The sequence below is a fragment of the Lynx rufus genome, unplaced genomic scaffold (genome assembly GCF_022079265.1).
Source record: "Lynx rufus isolate CCGP_SWC_20201006 ecotype Redwood Valley unplaced genomic scaffold, mLynRuf1.p SCAF_2, whole genome shotgun sequence".
In the NCBI taxonomy this organism is placed as follows: domain Eukaryota; kingdom Metazoa; phylum Chordata; class Mammalia; order Carnivora; family Felidae; genus Lynx; species Lynx rufus.
Genome location: NW_025814834.1, coordinates 103,281,585 through 103,305,212, shown reverse-complemented (window position 1 = coordinate 103,305,212; position 23,628 = coordinate 103,281,585). Strand labels below are relative to the sequence as shown.

Here is a 23,628-nt window from a genome sequence, read left to right as displayed (position 1 = left end):
AAACAACAAAATTCCACATGGCTTACAGAAACCCAGTCTCACTGCCAAGCAACAAATGTCTCCCACAAAGAAGAAAATGTAGCTAGCCAGGTGGGGAGGAGGGGGGGAGCCCCAGAGCACCCAGATGTCAGGGGTAGGAGAGCTGGCATCCTCGGTGGTGTACTAATCAAATGTGGCCCAGTCATGAGCACTGCCAAGAGTATATGCTGTTGGTGCAGAGGCTGACCTGCAGCTAGAGCCAGGGAGAGAGATGCAGAGAGGACCCCTGCCTGAACTGGAGGGTACAAAGGAAGGTGCGGGGCAGGGAGAGGGAAGGTGCCCCCTGGTGGAATCCGCAACACCCACAGCCTTGTAGAAACAAGCAAACCCCTCAGTGAGCACTTGCGGTTGAAGGAAGAGTTAGGGTACACATCTACATGTATTTTTTTGACAGCAGCAGGTTCTTTTCAGGTCCCTCAAAGCACGGCATGGGGTGGGGGCAGAGACAGAAGAGAATGGGCTCCCGTGGAGCCCAAGGGAAGACCCCTTCCCCAGTTAGGGGCCGGAGGGTTGGAAGGGAACAAGGTGAAAGTGGGGGCCCTGGCGGGACAAAGCAGGGGAGGTCTGAGAACATAGAGAAAGGTGGGTGAGGAGGAAGGATAGTAAGGAGGGGGGTGGTGGAGGAAGTGGGGGACATTTCGTGTTCCATTCAGTGCATTTCAGGAGGAGAACCCAAGGACAGAAGACAGAACGAGCCCCCCAGTCTTCATTGGGTGAACCAGGTCGTCTGTATATTACACCACAGAGATGCCCAAGGAGCAAGGAGGACTTTGGCCACCCCCAGCCAGGAAGCGGGGGAGACCGGCAGGACTGGAGAAGGGACAAAGGAACACAGCCCCACCTCAGGGATAAAGAGAGCGATTGGAGGGTAACAGTCTGATAACTGCTGACTCCCACCACCAGGAGTTGAGAGGCCTGAGAAAATTGAAACTTAAAAGCTTAAGTTATGGGAAACTGAAACCTAACCAAGCTTAACCAGCTTGTTCCGCTTCTGTACAATTGCTTGGCGCGCCCATGTATTCCTGATCAATCATTATTGCCTGGCACATCCGTATATTCTTGATCAACCATTGTTACTTGGCACATCCGTGTACTCCTGATCAATCATTGTTGCTTGGCACATCCGTGTATTCCTGATCAATCATTGTGATACCCGTACCCCCCGTTGTGGTCTGACCTAAAGGCAGGAACCAATCGAATACTGTTAAGTGTCCAACTTTAAACACCAACCAATCGCAGCTCTGTAACTGTGGAAAATTCCTGATTTCCCCATGACTTGTTTGTACCTGTCTATAAAAGGGGTGTAAAAACCTCTCTCAGGGCCTCTTGGCGTCACCGGCAAGGGGGGCGCAGAGGTCCAGGTTCGAACCTGCAATAAATGACCCTTGCTGCTTAGCTTTGACTCTGGACTCTGGTGGTTCGTTTTTGGGGGTCTCTTAGACTCTGGGCATTTCAGAGTCACCCCTGAGGTGACTGAAGGCCAATCGGGAAAGTGCCTGGGAAAGGACTCTAGGGGGAATTGGGGCAGGAGTGACGGAGACCTCAGTGGGGCTGGGTCACAGTGAGACTAGGAGACCGTGTGATGGCGGACAGGCCGGCTGCACCCTAGTCAGGTGGCGAGGAAGGCAACAGTGCCCAACACCAGGGAGGTGAAATTAGCTGCGTGGCCTTCAGGCGCCTCTCCTACCCTGCTTGATTGAGGGCCAGTGAAGTTGTGTGGCCGACTCTCTGGATGGGCCTTGGGGCCAAGGGTGATTAATGAAGGAAATGCTTTTGGAAACGGCAATATCACTATCTTTAATAGTTGTCATACTTCAGATTCCCCTGGGTGGCCATTGCCACCAGAGTAAGCGGCCTGAGTGGTCATCCCATAATTATTTTAATTCTCATTTTCCTCAGACTAACGCACGCATGTGGCAGCAACTCGTCCAGGCTGGAAGGGTTTGTGATGAAAAGCCATGGGGCTCCTGAAGACCATTCCTGTCCCCAGGCCCATATCCCAGAGGCTGTTTCTTTCCATTATGTCTGAGTTTCGTGCCTCCAATGGCCATTACTCTAAACATTATGCTTGTTCTCCCAGTTCTCCATTACCAACCTCAGCCAGCAGCCATTGACTCATTCCTATGCGAGATAGGGATTTTGCTCATGTACACAAATGCTCCTTCCAATTTTGAAAATCACATTGTTATTTTTAGTGCTGCTGTGAGTTATCTTTGTGACTTGGAAGGATGCACTTATACCCCTATTTGTTGTTTCATTATCTTTGGCTGAGTATTTCAACTCCCCCCTCACATGCGATGAAAACATTACCATTCCTATGCTTTCTTGTAACCCTCCTGCCCTCTTCCACAGTCTTGCTTTTATGTCACGGAGATGGTTAACATCTGCCTTCTGGAACCACAGGCAGGACCTCCATACTTTGTTCATTAGTTGTCTTTGAAAGTTGGCAACTAATAAAGAGCATTTCTTTTGTCTTAACTGTGGAAATATGTTTCTCTGCCAGGCCAAGTAGAGGCTCAGATTATAGTTCTTTTTGTGTGTGTGTGAAGGTTCACTATCAGGTCACTGACAGAAAAAGAGTCCCAGTAGCAAGGCTAACTGGATTCCACTTTTTCTTTTATTTACCAGTAACTCTTAAAAATGACATCAAATTTTAGTTCGGTTTCCTATTTGGAACAAATATCGATTTTTAGTTGATTGTTTTCCCCCCTAAAGTTTATTTTGTTATTATTTTTTTAATGTGTATTTACTTATTTTGAGACAGAGGCAGAGAGCGAGCAGGGAAGGGGCAGAGAGAGAGGGAGACAGAATCCCAAGCAGGCCCCACGCTGTCAGTGCAGAACCTGACACGGGATTCGAACTTACCAATGGTGAGATCATGACCTGAGCTGAAACATAGAGTCAGATGCTTAACTGACTGAGACACCCAGGAACCCCATCAATTCTTTTAAAAAAAAATTTTTTTTAACATTTTATTTATTTCTGATAGAGAGAGAGCACAAGTGGGGGAGGGGCAGAGAGAGAGGGAGACACAGAATCTGAAGCAGGCTCCAGGTTCTGAGCTGTCAGCACAGAGCCTGACATGGGGCTCGAACTCACAAACCGCGAGATCATGACCTGAGCTGAAGTCGGATGCTTAACCCACTGAGCCACCCAGGCGCCCCTCCCCTCTAGAATTTATAATGGCTTTTTCTTTTGCCTGGATGATGTACCTTTCTCAGATCCTTGAATGTTTCCATCCTTTCGACTGCACTGTTAGTGTGTGGGGCCCACCCTTCCCTCTACACCTCTTTCCCAGAGCCCTTTACCTTTCCTCCTGAAAGCTGAATGCAGGAGGACTTCGCGATAATGCTTTCCAACCAGTATTTCTTTCTTTTGGTTTTTGTTTCTTTTGTTAGGGTTTCCAAATTCCTTCTTTTATAGCTATACTGATATAGAACTGACACACAATTAACTACACATATTAAAACTATGTAATTTGATGTCTTGATGTATGTTACATCTGCAAAACCACCAGAAAAATTACAAACATCTCAGGAGCGCTTGGGTGGTTCAGTCTGTTAAGCGACCAACTTCCGGCTCAGGTCATGATCTTGTGGTTCACGAGTTCGAGCCCCACATCGGGCTCTGTGCTGACAGCTCAGAGCCTGGAGCCTGCTTTGGATTCTGTGTCTCCCTCTCTCTCTGCTCTTGTCCTGCTCATGCTCTGACTCTCTCTCTCAAAAAAAAAAAAACAAAAAAAAAAAACAAAAAAAAAAACCATTAAAAAAATTAAATTAAAAAAAATTTAAATTAAATTAAAAAAAAGATCAAGATTTTTCTTGATCACCCTCCAAAGTTTTCTCTTGTCCCTCTGTAAGCTCTCTGTCTTTCCTCCCTGCTCTGCCATACCAATCCATCCAACTCATCACTACACAGTCAGTAATCTGCTTTCTGTCTCTATAGATTACTTTAGATGTTCTAGACTTTGACACAAATTGAATCATACAGCCTGTATTCGTTTTTTGGTCTGATTTCTTTTACTCGGCATAATTATTCTGAGAATCATCCATGTTGTTACATGTATCAAGAGCTCACTTTTTCTAGGTTACTCAAAAAAAAAAAAAGAAAGAAAGAAAGAAAGAAAGAAAGAAAGAAAGAAAGAAAGAAAGAAAAAGAAAAAAGAAAAAGAAATACCATATGACCCAGCAATTCTACTTCTGGGTATTTACCCAAAGAAAATGAATGCATTAATTTTAAAAGATATATGCACCCCTGTGTTCACTGCAGCATTTTTCACAACAGCCACCATATGGAAGCAGCCCATGTCCATCAATAGGTGAGTGGATAAAGAAGATACGGTACATATATACAAAGGAATATTAATCATAGAAAGAATGAAGTATGGCCATTTGCAACAATATGGACGGACCTAGAAGGTATTATGAAAAATGAAGTAAGTCAGACAGAGAAAGACAAATATGGAATGATTTCACTTACATGTGGAATCTGAAAACAAAACAAACAAGAAACCAGACTCTAAATACAGGAAGCAAACTGGTAGTTGCCAGAGGGAGGTGGGTGGGGAGATGGGTGAAACAGATAAAGGGGATTAAGAGGCATAAATTTCCTGTTATAAAATAAATAGAGGCACCTGGGTGGCTCAGTCAGTTAAGCTTTCGACTTAGGCTCAGGTCATGATCTCACGGCTCATGAGTTTGAGCCCCGTGTCAGGCTCTGTGAGGACAGCTTGGAGCCTGGAGCCTGCTTCAGATTCTGTGTCTCCCTCTCTCTCTCTCTGCCCCTCCCCTGCTCATGGTCTGTCTGTCTCTCAAAAATAAATAAGCATTAAAATTTTTTTTAAATAAATAAGTTATGGGGATGCAAAGTACAGCATAGGGAATATAGTCGATAATACTGATAACACTATACAGTGACAGATAGTGACTATACTTCTTGCAGTGGGCACTAAGTCATAAATTAACGTTGAATCACTATGTTACACACCTGAAACTAATATAAAATTGCATCTCAACTATACTTCAGTTTTTAAAAAAGGAGTTCGGCTTTCAGCTCAGAGGAGGCAAAGGTACAACTGTCTTCCATTGTCCCAAATCCAGGTTCATCTAACACCAGCCGCCTCCACCATGTGGCCCAAGTTTGACCGCAACAAGATCAAAGTCATATACCTGAGGCGCACTGGTGGGGAAGTTGGTGTCACACATGCCCTGGGCCCGAAGATCGGCCCCCTGCGTCCTTCTCCTAAGGCAAATGGTAACTAGAACAGTCTACGGATTACGGTGAAACTGACCATTCAGAACAGACAGCCCCGGATTGAAGTGGCACCTTCCTGCCTCTGCCCTGATTATCAAAGCCCTCAAGGAACCACCAAGAGACAGAAAGGAGCAGAAAAACAGTAAGCACGGTGGAAATATCACTTTTGATGAGAGCGTCAACATTGCCCAACAGATGCGGCACCGATCTTTAGCCGGAGAACTCTCTGGAACCATTAAAGAGATCCCGGGGACTGCCCAGTCCGTGGGCTGCAATGCTGATGGCCGCCACCCTCATGACATCATAGATGACATCAATAGTGATGCGGTGAATGCCCAGCTAGTGAACAATAACAACAACGGAAAATATCTCAATAAAGGATCATTTGGCAAACCACCACCGCCACCAGTAACAACAAAAAAGGGTTCATTGCTTTCTATTACTGAGGAGTAGTCTACTGGATAGTAATACTACAGTCTGTTTATCCATTAACCTATTGGTGGTCACTCTTTTCCAGGTTGGGAAACATATAAAGCTGCTATGAGTATTCTTACTCAAGCCTCATGCTTCCATCTGTCTTGGGTAAATACCTAGGACCAGAATAGCTGGATCATATGATAGGTATATGTTTACAACTAACTTTTTACTTCTGTAAGAGACTGTCACACTGTTGCTCAAAGTAGTTGTACCATTTTACATTCTCACCAGCAGTCTTTTTAATTTTAGATATTCTAACGAGGTATCTCATTGTGGTTTTAATCTGTATTTTGCTAATAACGCATTATTTTGAGCACCTTTTCATGTACATATTTGTCACCTGTGTATTTCTGGTGGAGATCTTTTGTCCATTTTAAAATTGGGTTGTTGAGGGGCGCCTGGGTGGCTCAGTCGGTTAAGCGTCCGACTTCAGCTCAGGTCATGATCTCACGGTCCGTGAGTTCGAGCCCCGCGTTGGGCTCTGTGCTGACAGCTCAGAGCCTGGAGCCTGTTTCAGATTCTGTGTCTCCCTCTCTCTCTCTGACCCTCCCCCGTTCATGCTCTGTCTCTCTCTGTCTCAAAAGTAAATAAACGTTAAAAAAAAAAATTAAAATTGGGTTGTTGAGGCACGTGGGTGGCTCAGTCAGTTAAGCATCTGACTTTCAATTTCAGTTCAGGTCATGATCTCATGGTCGTGAAATCAAGCCCTGAATCGGGCTCTGTGCTGGGCAGGAAGCCTGCTTAAGATTCTCTCTCTCTCCCTCTGTCCCTACCCTGCTCTATGGCATGCATGTGCTCTCTCACTCTCTCTCTCTCTCTTTCAAAAAATAAAAATAAAATTGAGTTGTTTTCTTAGTATTGAACTTTGAGAGTTCTTTCTATATTCTGGATATAAGTCTTTTACCAGATATTGTGATTTCAAAGTGTTTTCTCCAAATCTGTGATTTATCTTTTCATTTTCTTAACAGTGTCTTTAGAAATGCAGGAATTCTTACTTTGGACAAATCTTATTAATCCATTTTCCCCCCATTCATGGATTGTCGTTTTGGTGTTCTAAGAAATCTTTGTCTAACCCAAGTACACACAGATGTTCTTCTATGTGTTTTCTAGAATTTTTCTAGTTTTTAGTTTTATATTTAGGTCTATGTTCCACTAATTTTTGTAAACAGTGTGAGGTACAGATTAAAGTTCTTTTATTTTTATTTTTGGTAAATAGATACCCAAATATCCTAGCACTATTTCTTGAAAAGACTATCTTTTCTCCAATGAATTGTCTTTGAGCTTTGTCAAAAATTAACTGGCCATGTATGTATGAACACATTTATTTCTCGATTCTCAGTTCTGTTCCATTGATCTGTTTGTCTGTTTTTATGCTGATACCCTACTGTCGTGGTCAGTGTAGCTTTACAATACCCACTGAAGTCAGGTAATGTAAATCCTTCAACTTTGTTTTTCAAAGTTGTTTTGGATATATTTGCATTCCAAATAAATTTTAGAGTAAGCTTGTCAATTTCTTTAAAAGTGGGGTGGGGGTGGGCTGCAAGCTTTCGAGTGGATTGTGTGAAATACTTTTATGTTACTTTGTACATGTGATGTCTTAGTAATATTAAATCTCCCAATCCATCAATATGGTGTATTTCACCATTTATTTAGATCTTTCTTGATTTCTCTCAGCAATTTTTCTTAATTTCGGTGTATTAGTCTTACACGCTCTTGTCAGGTTTATCCCTAAGTGTTTCATATTTTTTGGTGCTATTGTTCAGTGAAATGAATTTTTAAAATTTCAGTTTTGGACTGTTTGTTGCCAGTCTATAGAAATATAGCTGATTTTTGTGTCTTGATCTTATATCCTGCAATCTTGGTAAATTTACTTATTGGTTTTATCAGATTTTTGGATAGATTCAATTGTATGTTTTGCACAGACAATAATTTTGTTTCTGAATACAGATAGTTTTGCTTTTTCCTTTCAAATATAGAGTACTTTTATTTCTTTTTTCTTGACTTGTTACACTGGCTATAGTTACAATCTTAATAGAATTAGTAAGAGCAGACATCCTTGCCTTATTCCTGATCTTAGGGGGAAAGGATTCAATCATTTACCATTCAGTATTGTGCTAACTCCAGGTTGGTTTTTTTTTTCATGTTTATTTATTTATTTTGAGAGATAGAAAGAGCGTGAGTGGGGGAGGAGAAGAGAGAGAGGGAGAGAGGATCACAAGCAGGCTCTGTACTGTCAGCACAAAGCCTGATGCATGGCTCGAATTCACGAACCATGAGATCATGACCAGAGCAGAAATCAAGAGGTGGATGCTTAGCTGCCTGAACCACCCAGGTGACCCTCCAGGTGTTTAACAGATACTCTTTACCAGGCTGAGAAAGTTCCCATCTGTCCGTCACTTACTGAGACTAAGTATCAGGAATGACAGACTGCTCCTCTGTACCTATAGAGATGCTCATGTTGTTTTTTCTTTTTTAGTCTGTTAAAATGGTGAAGTACCCTGAGTTTTGAACATTAAACTAATTTTGTGTTTCTTGCATAAGCCCCTATTTGTTCATGATACATTATTCTTTTTGTATGATGAATACGATTTGTTAAAATTTTATTTGCTTGTTCATGTATTTATTTATTTGCATCTATGCTCATGAAGGATATTTGTTGATCCTTTTCCTGTAATGTTTCTGTCTAGCTTTGGCATTAGAGTAATACTGACTTCTAGAATGAGTTGAGAAGTAATCTCCTCTTCCCTTTTCTGGAAGAGTTTTTGTGGATTTGGTATTATTTCTTCCTTAAAAGGATTGCTGAATTCCGCAGTGAAGGCATGTGTACCTACAGTTTTCTTTGTGGGAAGGCTTTTAATCACCAATTCAATTTTTAAAATAGATATAGAGCTAGCAGAGTTATCTATCTCTTCTTGAATAAGATTTAATATTTTGTACCTTTTAAGGAATTTGTCCATTTAACTTGTTGAACTTACTGGCATGAAGTTTTTCATAACATTAACTTATTATCTTTTTAATATCTATAGAGTCTGTAGTGATGTTACTTCTCTCAGTCCTGATATTGATAATTTATGCCTTTTAACCATTTTTTCCCTAATCAGTTAGATTACAGGTTTATCCAGTTTACGGATCTTCTCAAAGAACTAGTTTTTCTCTATTGTTTTTCTTTTTTCTGTTTCACTGGTTTTCAATCTAATCTTTGTTATTTCTCTTCTCTGATTGGTTTGGATTTCATCTGCTCTTCTTTTTTGAATTTCTAAAAGAGTAGCTGAGGACATTAATTTAAGTCCCACCCTTACTTTCTAATGTAGGTGTAAAGCATTATAAAATTCCCACAAATTTTTTTTGTTTTCATTTTCACTAAGTTAAAAATACTTTCCAATTTCTCTTTTGATTTCTTCCTTGGACTATAGGCCATTTAAAATTTTTTTAATGTTTATTTATTTTTGGGAGAGAGAGAGAGAGAGAGAGAGAGCAGGAGACGGGTAAAGAGAGAGGGAGACACAGAATCCAAAGCAGGCTCCAGGCTCTGAACTGTTAGCATGGAGCCCAATGCGTGACTCAAACCCCTGAACTGTGCGATCATGACCTGAGCAGAAGTCGGATGCTTAACTGACTGATCCACTCAGGTGCCCCAATATAGCCTATTTTATAGTATTTAATTCAGCTTCCTAATTTTGAGGGGAGGTTTGTAGATATCTTTAGGCTCTTCTTTTCTGATTCAAGTTCTTCAAAACCAGAAAAAATACTTCATATGATCGGAGTATTTTTAATTTTATTGAGACTTATTTTATGGTCCCAAATATGGTCTATCTTGGCAAACTTTCTGTATACACTTGAAGAGAATCTTCATTCTATTGCTTTTGGGTAGAGTATTCTAGCAATGCCAATTAGGTGACGTTGATTGATAGTGGTATTTAAATATTTTATATCCTTACTGATTTTCTGTTTACTTCTTCTATCAACTATTGACAGGGGGGTGGTATTGAAATCACCAACTATAATTGTGGATTTTTCTCTTTTTTCCTTTGCATTTCAATGGGTTTTTGTTTCATGTATTTTGAAGCTCTGGTTATTAGGCGGATAAATATTTAGAATTGTTGTGTCCCTCTGATGAACCGCCCCTAACCTTAGGTTCCTAACCTAAGGCATGCTCTTAGTATTTGTGGAATTAATGAGTTAATAAGTAACTACTGATATTTTCCAAGGAAGTATGAGTGTGACTATGGAAAATTCCGGTAACTCCTTTAGACCAATTTCCTGTCTTTTAGAACGGGGAGGGGGTGGTAATGGGTGAATCTGGGGGACAAAAGATTGAAGAGTGTTTTTCAAATCTTGCTGTGGGGAGCCCCACAGTTTTGCAGGGACATCTTCCCCAGGAGAGCCTTCTACCCCACTGCCATCCCAGCAAGTAAGTAGGATTCTAGGTCATTTTACCTATTGCCTTCTGACATAAAATTTCAGCTGATGTGAGGACTGTAGTTCTAAATGAAGTTTGAAAATCTCTGAGTTAAACATCCTGTGAGTTTATCCCAGCTCTAAGATTCTAAGTCTCCAAGGAACACTCCTCTCAACCAATGTGACTATGAAAAAATGCCCCATAATGGCTAATGTAGGAAAGCAACACAGTTCGGAGGAAGAGCCCTGAGGCAAACAACCAGGAAATAGGCAGGTTTCTGTCCTACATCTCCCACTAGCTGACTGAGAGACCTTTGGTGTTGAGTATCAGCATCTCTGCCCACCTTAGAGATGGAGATTCCCATTTGGAGATTCTCCAAAGAAGACTTTCTCAACTAGTATCTAAGGTTGTTCTTGGTTGTATGTATGTGTGTGTCTGTCTTTAAAACATAAACCATAACTTGGGCAACTACTGTGGCATCTCACTGATGATCCCATCATTACATAGAACCTCATCAGATTTCCTGTCAGCGTTTCATTCACTTGGGACTTGGGTAGGAAGAAATATAAGGGTAGGAGAAGGGACCCCACGAGGGCAGATCAGCAGAAGTGGAGGCCTGGTGAGGGAGGAAAGTGCACCGAGTTTGGCAGGGAACTATGCAGGGACGCAGAGAAGGGGGTGGTCTTGTTGTTGGTCTCACATAGGCTTGGACTTAATTTGGAAGAAAATGGGGAGTCAGTGAAGAATGTGGAGCAGGACAGTAGCATGGTTAGGGTGTGCTTCAGGGAAGTTAATCAAGTGTGGCTACAGAAACAAAGTGGAACAGAAATCTGGGAGACAGAGGTAGAAGTATGGAAGGAATGCCCAAGGAAGAAATAAGGCATCCAGAGAGCTCTGAGTGATGAGGTTTGGTTGATTTAACTTTCTCTTTCTGCTGTTTTTCTTTCTTTCTTTCTTTTTCTTTCTTCTTCTTCTTCTTCTTCTTCTTCTTCTTCTTCTTCTTCTTTTCTTTGAGAGAGAGGGAGAGAGTGGGGAGACTGCAAGCAGGGGAGGGGCAGGGAGAGAGAGAATCTTAAGCGGGCTCCGTGCCTAGCATAGAGCGCTGACTCGGGGCTCGATCTAACAACTGTGAGATAACAACCTGAGCTGAAAACAAGAGTCAGATGCTTAACTGAGTGAGCCACCTACGTACCCTCTTCTTTTTTTTTAACCATCCATATATGTATATACATATACATATAATATCCATATTATATGTATATCCATACACATCCATATATGTATATACATATACATATAATATCCATATATGTATATACATATATATATAATATCATATAATTATATGAAATTAGAAAAGACCATAAAGGTATTTTCATAAACATAAATAAATTCTGGAATTGCTAGAAGACAGGAACATTGACATTCTTCAAACAATAAATGCTGGCAATCGATTTCAAAGGTGAGATATCGCTTAACACTTGAAACTCCAAAGACAGAAAAATATTCCCAAGTAATGCTTCTGTTTTCTTATAGAGTAACTTTTGAAACAGAGGAACATACAACATGAGACTTCTGCCAGTTGTCACTTACAAAAATATAAAGCGGGTCATAATCTGGAGACCTGGCTAAGGCCTCAGGTGGTTTCATGCCCAAGACCGAGGTCTTGCCAGGGAGCTGAGTTGTGGCGTCCTGCTTGGGCAGAGTTATGATGGTGGTGGCTTCATCCTGTGAAGGGACCAGGCAGCGTGTTAGTCTTGACACCAGGACAAGAGCGGAAACATAAGAGCACTGCTTTTTATTTTTCATGTTTATTTACTTATTTTTGAGACAGAGAGTGAGAGAGCGCAAGGGTGCTAGTGGAGGAGGAGCAGAGAGAGAGAGACAGAGAGAATCCCAAGCCTGACTCAGGGCTCGATCTCATGAACTGTGAGATCGTGACCTGAGCCCAAATCAAGAGCTGATGCTCAACCAACGGAGACACCCAGGCCCCCTGAGAGAAATGCTTAAAGGTGGGGGTTGTGTTACCTCAGCCCCTTGTTTCAGGGTTCGAGCAAGCTTTTGAGGTCTGTAGCTCGTTGACGATCTCTGGACACAGAATGGCTGATACCCTTTAATTTTGTACAGCTGAGGAACCTGAGGTCAAAGAAGACAACTGACTAAACGCTCTTAAAACACCCGTTACCAATGAATGGGATCTCATTCTCAATAACAGCACTTCTGAGTTGCCCAACGGTAAAAGGAACACGAGTACCGGGTTGCAGCCATCACCTTGTGCGGTCAAGCACTGGTTTGGCCCAGCACTGGGGGACATTAGCGTAAGTCCCAAGCCCTGTTCCCGGTCCCTGCTCTGGGTCCCAGGACACATGTGCATTTGCCATTACTCTTCTGTACCACAGGGCTCATCTGTAGAAATACACCGAACACTGGTTAACAAACCAGTGATTTAAAATACTTATATTTTCGAAACCAGAAGTGGCTGTATACCTCAAGAAAGGCTGACTAACTTCTGTTCACTTCATCTTGTGCTTTTTCTTAAAGTTTATAATATATGTAGTTCAGAAAGCTTCACGCACGCGATATATACCATATATCCCCAGGGTAAAGAGAAACCACGTATGTTACACCTCGCACATACCATCAAATGATAGCAGAAGAACACACACGGTATGCTCTAGTGTATCAACTATAAAAGAACAAAACCGGTAATGCAATTCAAATTCAAGAATATTTTGTACACTTCATAAGAAACCCATTAGCTAATCCCGTATGACAGGTCTGACCTGCAGATTGAAGAAAGAGTAACTCTGCTTGATTTGGATTTCCGAAGATTTAATTGGGACTGGTCCAAGGCCATCAGGAGCCTAAAATGAGGAAATTCAAAAGACAAGGACACATAATCAACGCTGGGCAAAAGCGGCTACGCTTCTATTCCTCTACCTCCTGTCACCTTTCCCGTGACCACAGTTGCTACCTGATGTGTGAGGCATGGAGGCAGTGCTGACCAGCCTCCCCTCATCTCATAGTGTCTGTGATCCTTCTTCCTTTCCTATTGTTGTGGGTGCTGCAATATGCCACCCAGAATCCCCTTCAGGCTTAACAGACTCAGTCCTCCTACTTCAAGGAGTCCTCTCGACAGAAACAACTCTCAGGGGTCAGCCCTCTTCAGGGGTTGCTTTGGTTGAAGGGAGCTGCCTCTTTCAAGGTCCTGTGCCTCACCCAGGGAGGCCTGCCTACAACCTCAAGTTGAAACAAAGGTATAAATGCCGGGTGGCTTCATGCTGCCCCAGCTTCAGAGCCCCTCGCGAGTTCAGCTGAGGCCTCTGCCCAGGAGGGCGGTTCTCCTCTCTCTGTCCTATGCCAGCTCCCACTGCTTCCCTTCCCCAGGGGCTGATCCCCAAAGCATTACCTTCCTGCATGCCGTCTGCCTCCATCACCCAGAGAACCTGGAACACTGCCTGACATACTATGGACATTCGATAAATACTGTACTTCACCCAATCTGAGACACCATCATGAAATGAATCCGATGCAATCTAACATGCCATCCATTATAAGACATTTCCCAATTTCAAAGATGGTAATAAAAAAGAATTGATGAGATAAAGTATCTGTGGAATGAATTATACAATTCTTTATAAACAGGAGTGCTGAGCACTCTTTCATCAACCCTGAGTGGCAGAGAAGTCTTTGTAGGACTAAGATGCCAGATGGAATGTGTGAGATGGGAACGACTGAAAAATAATGAGGTGCGCCCCACAGCACAGTGATCTCTTCATCCCTCTCACCCTTTGTACCCCATTAATTATTAAGTGTGCTTATTAATGCTTGAAAATCACCGATTTATTATTCCCTAGGAATTCTGTAGTCTGATCTTTTAGGTCATTTAATTATCTAATGCAGGGGTGCCTGGGTGGCTCAGTCGGTTAAGCATCCGACTTCGGCTCAGGTCATGATCTCGCGGTCCGTGAGTTCGAGCCCCGCGTCGGGCTCTGTGCTGACAGCTCAGAGCCTGGAGCCTGCTTCGGATTCTGTGTCTCCCTCTCTCTCTGACCCTCCCTCGTTCATGCTCTGTCTCTGTCTCAAAAATAAATAAACATTAAAAAAAAAATTAAAAAAAAATTATCTAATGCAGAAAACACATGGAATTTCTAAAGTCAGTCCTGCAATTCTTGAGTAGATGAACCGGCAATGTGTAAAATACATCGTAGGATGTGAATGGCAAGCTTATTCTTTAAAAGTAAAAAATTAGGGGTGCCTGGGTGGCTCAGTCAGCTGAGCGTCTGACTTCGGCTGAGGTCATGATCTCGTGGTTCGTAAGTTTGAGCCCTGCATCGGGCTCTGTGCTGACAGCTCAGAGCCTGGAGCCTGCTTCGGATTCTCTGTCTCCTTCTCTCTCTGCCCCTCCCCTGCTCACGCTCTGTCTCTCCCTCTCTCAAAAATAAATAAACATAAAAAACATTTAAATTTAAAAATAAATAAATAAATAATTTGCCTGTGCACTTTCAACATCAATTTATTAAAAAAAATTTTTTTTAATGTTTATTTTTGAGAGAGACAGTGTGAGCAGGGAGGGGCTGCGAGACAGGGAGACACAGAATCTGAAGCAGACTCCAGGCTCTGAGCTGTCAGCACAGAGCCCGACGTGGGGCTCAAACCCACGAATCGTGAGATCATGACCTGGGCCGAAGTTGTCCGTTTAACCAACTGACCCAGATGTCCCTCAGCATCAAATTAAAGATGCCTTTTATTGCTAAGGACATGAACTTAGGCTACATTTTATTACCGGCCATATGACCTTGTGTCTCAGTTTCCTCCTCCTCTGTAAAACAGTAAGCCTATCACATAGATTCGTTGAAGATTAAATGAACTGTTACAAGTGAGGCATTTCAGGCACTGCCTGATTCATGGTAAGTGCAATGTAAGAGTCAGCTATTATTTTTATTTTAATGCATCATCATGCCCATAAGGCAAGAAAATGAACTGTCTCACCTCTTTCCAGAGAGAGTGAGAGAGAAGGAGAGAGAGAGAGAAAGACAGAGAGAATTGAGAGTCTCATGGCTTAGAGTGTTAGACCCCCGGGCTACCCGTCCCTGGCTGCCCCATTGCCCATGCAGTGGGGCCCACCTCCCCAGGCCTGGCCTTCTCGGATTCTCCACCTGCCCTTCTGCTCTCAGGCCCGGTTCCCCGGGCTGTCTGGAGGGGTTCTTGCTGGCTTCCAGGCTGGAAACCACCCAGTGCAGATTACCAGGGAGCTCTGCACATGTGTGTTAGGGGCCGGGCAGGCGGCAGTAGATGATCCCTGGTTTCCCACTGGTCACAAGTCCCTGGGCACAGGTGTCCCCTGGGAGCTTCTCAGGGGGAGGTGAAGGGACAGAGACTGAGGTACGGCTTGCCTTGGTATCTGCCCAACAAGCATCTGCTCGTGCCCCGTCCCCACCCCACAGTCCAACAGCACCTACCAACTCGTTGGAGCTCTGAGGAGGACTGTAGGATGGGAAGGCAAAGGGCAGCACTTTCTTGGGTGAGACAAAGAACGAGCTGGAATAATCATCTCGACTGATCTGGGACAGGAGGTGTCTGGACGAATTCTTATCTGTGGGTGAGAAACAAAACAGCACTTTGGGGGAGTTCTTGGGGTATTTTTATGTGAAATTACCATCTTCAGTTTCTTATTTGCCACCCACCAATTAGTGGATACGTGCTGCATGCCATTGTGGAAAAGAATAGAGGTCTGGGGTGCCTGGGTGGCTCAGTCAGTTAAGCATCTGACTTCTGCTCAGGTCATAATCTCACGGTTAATGAGTTCGAGCCCTGCATCGGGCTCTGTGCTGACAGCTCAGAGCCTGGAGCCTGCTTCTGATTCTGTTTCTCTCTCTTTCCTCTCTGCCCCTCCCTTACTCTCACTCTGTCTCTCTTTCTCTCTTAAAAATAAATAAACATTAAAAAATAAAAATTAAAAAAAATTAAAAAAAAAGAAAAGAATAGAAGTCTATGCATACGGTCCCATTTGTAGTTTTCTTTAGTTCTTTATCTCACCCCTTTTCCAATTTTTAAAAATTTCATTTTTTTACCTCCAAAAAAACTATAATTCCTAACGAAAGGATTGCTAATGAATATTCTTTGTCCTTGTCAGCAAAGAAAAAGATCATATTAAAAAAAGACATATGAAGGGGCGTTTGGGTGGCTCAGTTGCTTGAGCGTCCGACTTTGGCTCAGGTCATGATCTCACAGTTTGAGAGTTCGAGCCCTGAAATCTGACTCTCTACTGTCATCGTGGAGCCCCCTTCAGATCCTCTGTCCCCCTCTCTCTCTGCTTCTCCCCCACTCATGTTCTCTCTCTCTTTCTCAAAAATATATAAACATTAAAAAAAACTAAAAAAAAACCATGAAGACATTTTACATGGGTCCATATATAATTAACAGGTAAACTTTACAATACTTTAAAAAAGGGGGTGTCTGGATGGCTCAGTCAGTTGAGTGTCCAGCTTCGGTTCAGGTCATGATCTAATGGTTCACGAGTTTGGGCCCCGAGTCCAGCTCTGTGCTGACAGCTCAGAGTCTGGAACCTGTTTCGGATTCTGCGTCTCCCTCTCTCTTTGCCCCTCCCACACTGGAGTTCTTGTCTCTCTCTCTCTCTCTCTCAAGAATAAACATTTAAAAAAATTAAAAAACAAAACAAAACAATACTTGAAGAGTTCCTTTATTAGAAACATCAATACCGGACATCAAAATAATATAGGAGGGGAAAAAAGCATAATTAAAAAAAATGTTTTATTTATTTTTGAGAGAGAGAGAGAGAGAGCACATGAGTGGGGAAAGGGGGAGAGAAAGAGGGGGACAAAGGATCCCAAGCAGGCTCTGCGCTGACAGCAGTGAGCCTGATGCGAGACTCAAACTCACGAACTGTGAGATCATGACCTGAGCCAAAGTCTGATGCCCAACTGACTGAGCCACCCAGGTGCCCCAAAAACATAATTTCTTTTTAAAGTTTATTTATGTATTTACTTGAGAGAGACAGACAACGCGAGTGGGGGAGGGACAGACAGAGAGGGAGAGAGAGAATTTCAAGCAAGCTCTGTGATGCCAGAGCAGAGTCCGATGTGGGGCTCGAACTCATGAAACCCTGAGATCATGACCTGAGCCCAAACCAAGAGCTGGATGCTTAACTGACTCAGCCACCCAGGTGCCCCAGAAAAAAGCATAATTAAAGTGCAATAAAATGTTATGAAAAACAAAATACCCATCTGGATCTTGAAGGGGAGGAAGAACCGGGGTTTCTCCCTCCCTTGGGGCTATGTGGGTCTCTCCCTGGCTCTGATTTGGGGGCCCTGCCTGTGACAAGTGATGGGATACTGCTGGGGACATGCCCAATGACTGTCAGGTGTGTCCATGGTGAAGGTCTGGACAGGCTGCTTGTCCTCTGCAGGACTCTAAGCCTCACACCTGCTGCCCCCCAAACCACACCCTCCTGTGGTGAAGCCCAGCCCACTGTTTTGTGATAAATGGCAAGTATTTTCTTCCTCTGATAATGGACTCAATAAACAGCAATGGATGAAGAAAAAAAAAAAAAAAGGATTAAAATGCGATAAAATATTTTGAAAAAAAACACCTATCCAGATCTTGAAGGAGAGGAAGAACAAAGAGCCAGGCTCGGAGGCCTCAGGCTAGGGAGGGCGGGAAGGGTCTGGAAGGACAGGGGCCTGCCCGTGGGTCTGCAAACAAGCCGCAGATGGAGAAAATGGTGACACAGCTTTTGGACTCCCAGAAGCCACTGAGAGCGTGGCTCCAACAGCCCAGTCAACTCGGGTATCCAAGGACTGGAATGCCTTTAAGTAGCAAAGATGATATGAGATAAAAAGCTTTTTGTGCAAATGGTAGGTTGAGACAGCACCAGATGCAGCCACTCAGTCAGCAAGTAGGAATATGGACTACTCCGGTCTCTCTGATGACCCGACAGAACAGAGGGCACACAAAACAAGAGATTAAACCATGCCCAGCCTTTGCGGACATTACAACTTGACCCGGTTGGTCGGCCTTGCTAACTCTCAGTTGGGCATTTCAACCAAACCTGGTGGGGAAATCTGATTCACGTCCTGGGTAGGCCGAGAGGTGGTCCCCTTAAAAGATGTGCACGTTCAGTTCCCCGGGAGCTGTGACTCCATCACCTTACATGATAAAAGGGACTTTGCAGGTGTGATTGAGTTAAGGCTCTTGAGATGCGGAGAGTGTCCTGAGTGATCCAGGTGGGCCCAATGTTGTCACAGCATCCATGTAAGAGGGAGGCAGAAGGGTCACAGTCAGAGGAGATGTCCCGACTGAAGCAAGAGGTCAGAGTGGTATGAGGAAAGGGCCTCTGGAAGCTGGAAAGACCAGAACAGACTCTCGGCTGGAACCTCCAGAAGGAGCCAGCACCACTGACACCTTGATTTTAGACTCCTGACCTCCAGCAATGTGCGATAATACATTTATGTTTGTTTTCAGCCATTAAGTTTGTGTCGCTTTGTTATGGTGGCCATAAAAAACAAAACAAAACCCTAATGGATGTGATTTATGAAACTGTTTTACCTCTATGCAGCTAACCTCATTACACAGAAGAATCATGTTCAGAGAACTTATGGCCGAAGCATCGTTGCACCTGACAGCTGTGCTTTACCTGATGTTATTGTCTGTCTTCCTTGGCTGAGCTTTCTGATTATGGTCTCTCTGTCCATGTTATGAATAGCACTCAGCATAATGAGTAACCTCCGATGAACCATGATCTGGAATGAGAAGGGACAGCTTCAGATTATTAAATTGGTACATGCTCATTTTGACGTACGAGTTAATTCATTTTCCCCAACCACGCTAAGGGCTGAGGCCTCGGCTCTAAGTCAGACTTCACAGGGAAAATGGCACGCTGCCCCAGGGTGAGGCCACAGGGACTTCAAGGTCTCGGCCATGTTGACTTGCCTGAATACAAACAAAGACCAAGTTGTCATCTGGCCTTGTCCCACCCAATTTATGAGCCCTGTTTTTCTATTTCCAGAGTGGAAAGAATGACTAGTCCCACATTCCTTCTTTTTAGTGTATCTGAATAATAATTCTCTCCTGCCGTGTTATTTTCAGAGTGGAGGGACCAAATAAATAGACGATTGTGTGGGAACAGGGCTGTGGATTTTGGGCAATGCTAACTGTCTATCACTGTGCTTTGCACCCAGAGCACCTGCTACTGGAGGTGAGTGCTACCTGTGCACAAAGCTGTGGCTGAAAGGACCATTCCTTCCATGATTAATACCCCTTTCCATCCTGTAAAGGACTCTATTTAACAAATAAATAGTACGACGTGCCAGTGCTGTGGCCAGTTCTGTTCAAGGTATTGCAGATACCATGAGATCAAACAATTGTCCTGCCTGCACAGAACTGATGTTCTAGGTGTGTGTGTGTGTGTGTGTGTGTGTGTGTGTGTGTGTGTGCAGAGGTGATAACAATAAACATTTAAATGAATCTAGAGGATAAATACCATGAAGATGATAAAAGAGTAAATGCACAAGGGCATGACCGAGGGACTGGAAAGGGGGTTGGTCTGGCCACTGGTGCAAGAATAATTAGGCAAGACCTCACTGAGGAGGTGAGGCTTGATCTCAGACTTGATGAGGAGGAGAGAATGACCTGGGAAGAGAATTCAGAGCAGAGGAACCAGCGAGTATGAAGATCCTGTTTCAGGAACAAAGGAGACCTATTTAAGGGACAGAGAGAAGTCCAGTGTGGCCTTGGCCTTGACAAAAGTTGTGCACTTCATTCCGATTGCAATGGGAAGGCTCTGGAGGGTTTTACCAGGGGAGAGGTGTCATCACCTTTAAGTTTTGGGAATGCTAGTCTGGCTGCCATGGGGGCACTGGAAGCAGGGAGAGCTGTTGCCCTGGTCCAGGCAGGGGATGATGGGGCTGTGGCCGATCCAGGGAGATGGCAAGAAGTCATCAAACTGGGCGCATATTTGTACATTGAGCTGACAGTCTTGCTGAGGAGTGAGGGAAAGACTGAGCCATCACTTAGAGCAAAGCACATGACTGCTGACAATACTTTTTCACACTAGAGGGCTCACCCCAGAAAGGCCGTGTGGTCCCGCTGCTGGGGAAGCCAGCCTGGCCAGTCTCACTGTTGTTTGCCCATTGTCAACACCTGTGCCCTCGTCCCTTGACAGTTTTGTGCTGCCTCTTTCCACCACTTTCTTCCCCACACTGGAGCATCTTGGGGCCACCTCTGTTCACACATGCAGAGCCCTACAGGGCCCTGGAGGTTGACACACAGGTCACCCATCAGCAGGCTCTTCCTCTCTCCCCCTAGATTGTCATCAGTCCACACTGAAAACACTGCTCGAGGGGCACCTGGGTGGCTCAGTCGGTTGAGGGTTCGACTTCGGTTCAGGTCATGATCTCGCAATCTGTGGGTTCGAGCCCCGCGTCGGGCTCTGTGCTGAGAGCTCGGAGCCTGGAGCCTGCTTTGGATTCTGTGTTTCCCTCCGTCTGTTCCTCCCTAGCTCACACTCTGTCTCTGTCTCTGTCTCTCAAAAATAAATAAACATTAAAAAAAAATGTCCAGAAGAGGTGAATCCATAGAGACAGAAACAGATCAGTGGTTGCCAGGGACTGGGGGATGGAGAGGGGCTCCTAATGGGAACCAGGTTTCTCTTTGAGGTGATAAAAAATGTTCTAAAATTAATTGTTGATTGCCAAATCGTACACCTGAAACTAATAAAACATTGTATGTCAGCTATACTTCAATAAACTTTTAAAAAAAATGTTCTTGAGTTTGGATGGTGATGGCTGTACCACTCTGTAAATATATTAACACCCACCAAACTGTCTACTTTACCAAGAGTGAGTTTTATGGTATGTGAATTATCCCTCAATAAAGCTGTTATAAAAAAATTCACTGCTTGATTTCCTTGTGCTGAGGGCTACACGAATTGAAATTTCTGTCTGGTGCTGGGACTCACCTTGCGGGCTGCTTGTTGAAACCGCCTTTGCGCCCTGAACTTGTTGACCCAAGTATTATTAATGAGTGGATCAAAATTAGGATGCAATTCCTTGATTTTCTGTGAACACAGAACACAGGCACATCTTAGACTTAAAATTCAACTCCAGGCATGAGCATTTAATAAAAACATTTATTTAACTCCAGGCATGAGCATTTAATAAAGACTTCGATCCCAAATCAAATTATTATTTATTTGTTCTGCTACTGAATGAGCATTTATTCAGCACTTTAAGTGTATGTAGCAATATAGAGACTTCTTGCAGGGGGTGGGGGTGGCAAACGTGGGATTTGCGATTTGGGTTTTAAGAAATTTACAGTCTAGGGGCACCTGGGTGGCTCGGTTGGTTAAGCATCCGACTTCGGCTCGGGTCATGATCTCACAGTTGGTGAGTTTGAGCCCTACATTGGGCTCTGTGCTGATGGCTCAGGGCCTGGAGCCTGCTTCGGATTCTGTGTGTCTCTCTCTGTCCGTCTTCTGCTCACGCTGTCTCTCAAAGTAAGTAAATGTTTTTTTTTTTTTTTCAAAGGAAATTTTAGAGTCTAGAGAAGCTCAGGCAAATACATGCAACCCTGAAGAGGAAGAGGCTTGCAGAGCAATCAGTCCCATGTGGTGGGTGCTGGCACTGCCACATTGAGAGGCGAAGACTCTATGACCCCCCCCAACCCCCCCCCCCCCCAGTGCAGAAGAAGGAGTGCTCTGCTCAGCCCCGCCCTCAAGCACCACACAGTGCTTGCATATCGTGGCACAGAGTGTGTAGACTGGGGAGGAATGGGTGTCTGGGGGTCCACTGAGGCCAGCCAGAACCTCAGGCACTGTGGGTTCTTGAGCAGGGAAACGCTATGAAGAAAAAGGCATCAAACGTGAATCAGTCTCAGGGCATCTGGCTGCCTCAGTCGGCAGTGTGTGTGAGACTCCTGATCTCGGGGCTGTGGGTTCGAGCCCCAGGCTGGGTATACAGTGAATTAGTCTCACACTGGCATATGCAGTGGGCTGCAGGGGGCAGGGAGGACGGGCAGATATATGAACGAACAATCCGTTGGAATAGTTGAGGGTAAGACACGAAGGCTTGAGCTCACGTGTGTTTTCGTGGAGGAGCTATGGGCAAGACTTTGTGGCCAGATTAAATGTAGGGAGAAGAAAAGAGGTAAGAAAATTCAGAGGTGGCAAACCCAGGAATAAAAATCGAGAATGATGGGGGTGGGGAACATTAAGAATTGTTTTCATTTTCAAAATTAAAAATCGGGGTTTTAAAAAAATAAATAAAATAAAATAAAAAATAAAATAAAATAAATAAAAATTGGGGGTTTTAACCAGACACTATCCCATGACAGAGGACTCTCAGGGGGAGGGGCCACTGTCCCCTTTTTATGTTTGAGGACACTGAGGCACAGAGGCTAAGAGGGCTTTTCCCTGGTCCCAACTCTGTGGTAGAGCTGGGACCACGACTCTGGCTTCTGACTTCCTGTCATGCAGGAGGCAAGGAACGAGGCCCTGGGACCCACCTCGAGGACCTGCAGAGGGGCTTGGAGAGCAAAGGGAAACAACAACAAAAAAGATCCAAAAAGGAGAAAGTAGAGAGGCAGAGAAGAGCCAAAGAATTTAAAGCCGTTCATTTCAAGGGTAACATTAATGAATGACTTTTGATGCTTCGCTTGCAAAAACGTAGCAAAAAATCGGGCTCTGGGCTGACGGCTCGGAGCCTGGAGCCTGTTTCCGGTTCTGTGTCTCCCTCTCTCTCTGCCCCTCCCCCATTCATGCTCTGTCTCTCTCTGTCCCAAAAATAAATAAACGTTGAAAAAAAAAATTTAAAAAAAAAAAAAAAAAAAAAAAACGTAGCAAAAAAAACCACTCTGAAAATGTACGTTAAAATGTAAACGTATATTAAAAGTTAGCAAGCCTCTCTTAGTGGAAGTGTTTCTATAAAATTATTCAGTGTTTTAAAAATAAGCATTATAGGCCCCTGGGTGGCTCAGTCAGTTGAGCATCTGACTTCGGCTCAGGTCATGATCTCATGGTTCGTGGGTTCGAGCCCCACGTTGGGCTCTGTGCCGACAGCTCAGAGCCTGGAGCCTGCTTCGGATTCTGTGTCTCCCTCGCTCTCTGCCCTTAACCCACTCGCATTCTGTCTCTGTCTCTCTCAAAAATAAATAAACATTTAACAAAAAATTAAATAAATAATAAAAATAAGCATCATAAAGGGCTACCAAAAATTAGGTCCCAAATAAAGGAAAGTTACCTACTTCTTCCAGATTATGAACAACCCGTTTGTGGCTGACTTCTGTCTTGAGGCGCTGAAATTCCTCATCCAAAATGGGATCTCCTCTATCTAGCTGGGTTTTTTAATCAACAAAAATATTAAAATTGAATACAAATGCGCACAACGTTGCATCTCTTTCAAACTGACAGCAACCCATCAAGTGATCGGCCACACCCGCCATGA

General features: G+C 43.9%; 1 protein-coding gene and 1 pseudogene across 1 annotated transcript in view; one reads left to right on the top strand and one right to left on the bottom strand.

Moving 5' to 3' along the window:
- Nucleotides 1-23,628, bottom strand: part of CFAP221 (cilia and flagella associated protein 221) — a 104,624-nt gene that overhangs the window by 16,742 nt on the left and 64,254 nt on the right. The window contains exons 12-18 of the mRNA XM_047085581.1: nucleotides 23,429-23,518; nucleotides 21,147-21,245; nucleotides 18,825-18,930; nucleotides 15,631-15,764; nucleotides 12,952-13,032; nucleotides 12,197-12,304; nucleotides 11,762-11,896 (exon numbers count right to left, since the gene is read on the bottom strand). Of these exons, the coding sequence (XP_046941537.1) occupies nucleotides 11,762-11,896; nucleotides 12,197-12,304; nucleotides 12,952-13,032; nucleotides 15,631-15,764; nucleotides 18,825-18,930; nucleotides 21,147-21,245; nucleotides 23,429-23,518 (753 nt within the window). The remainder of the gene's footprint in view (nucleotides 1-11,761; nucleotides 11,897-12,196; nucleotides 12,305-12,951; nucleotides 13,033-15,630; nucleotides 15,765-18,824; nucleotides 18,931-21,146; nucleotides 21,246-23,428; nucleotides 23,519-23,628) is intronic.
- LOC124515682 (60S ribosomal protein L12-like) lies at nucleotides 5,151-5,645 on the top strand (annotated as a pseudogene).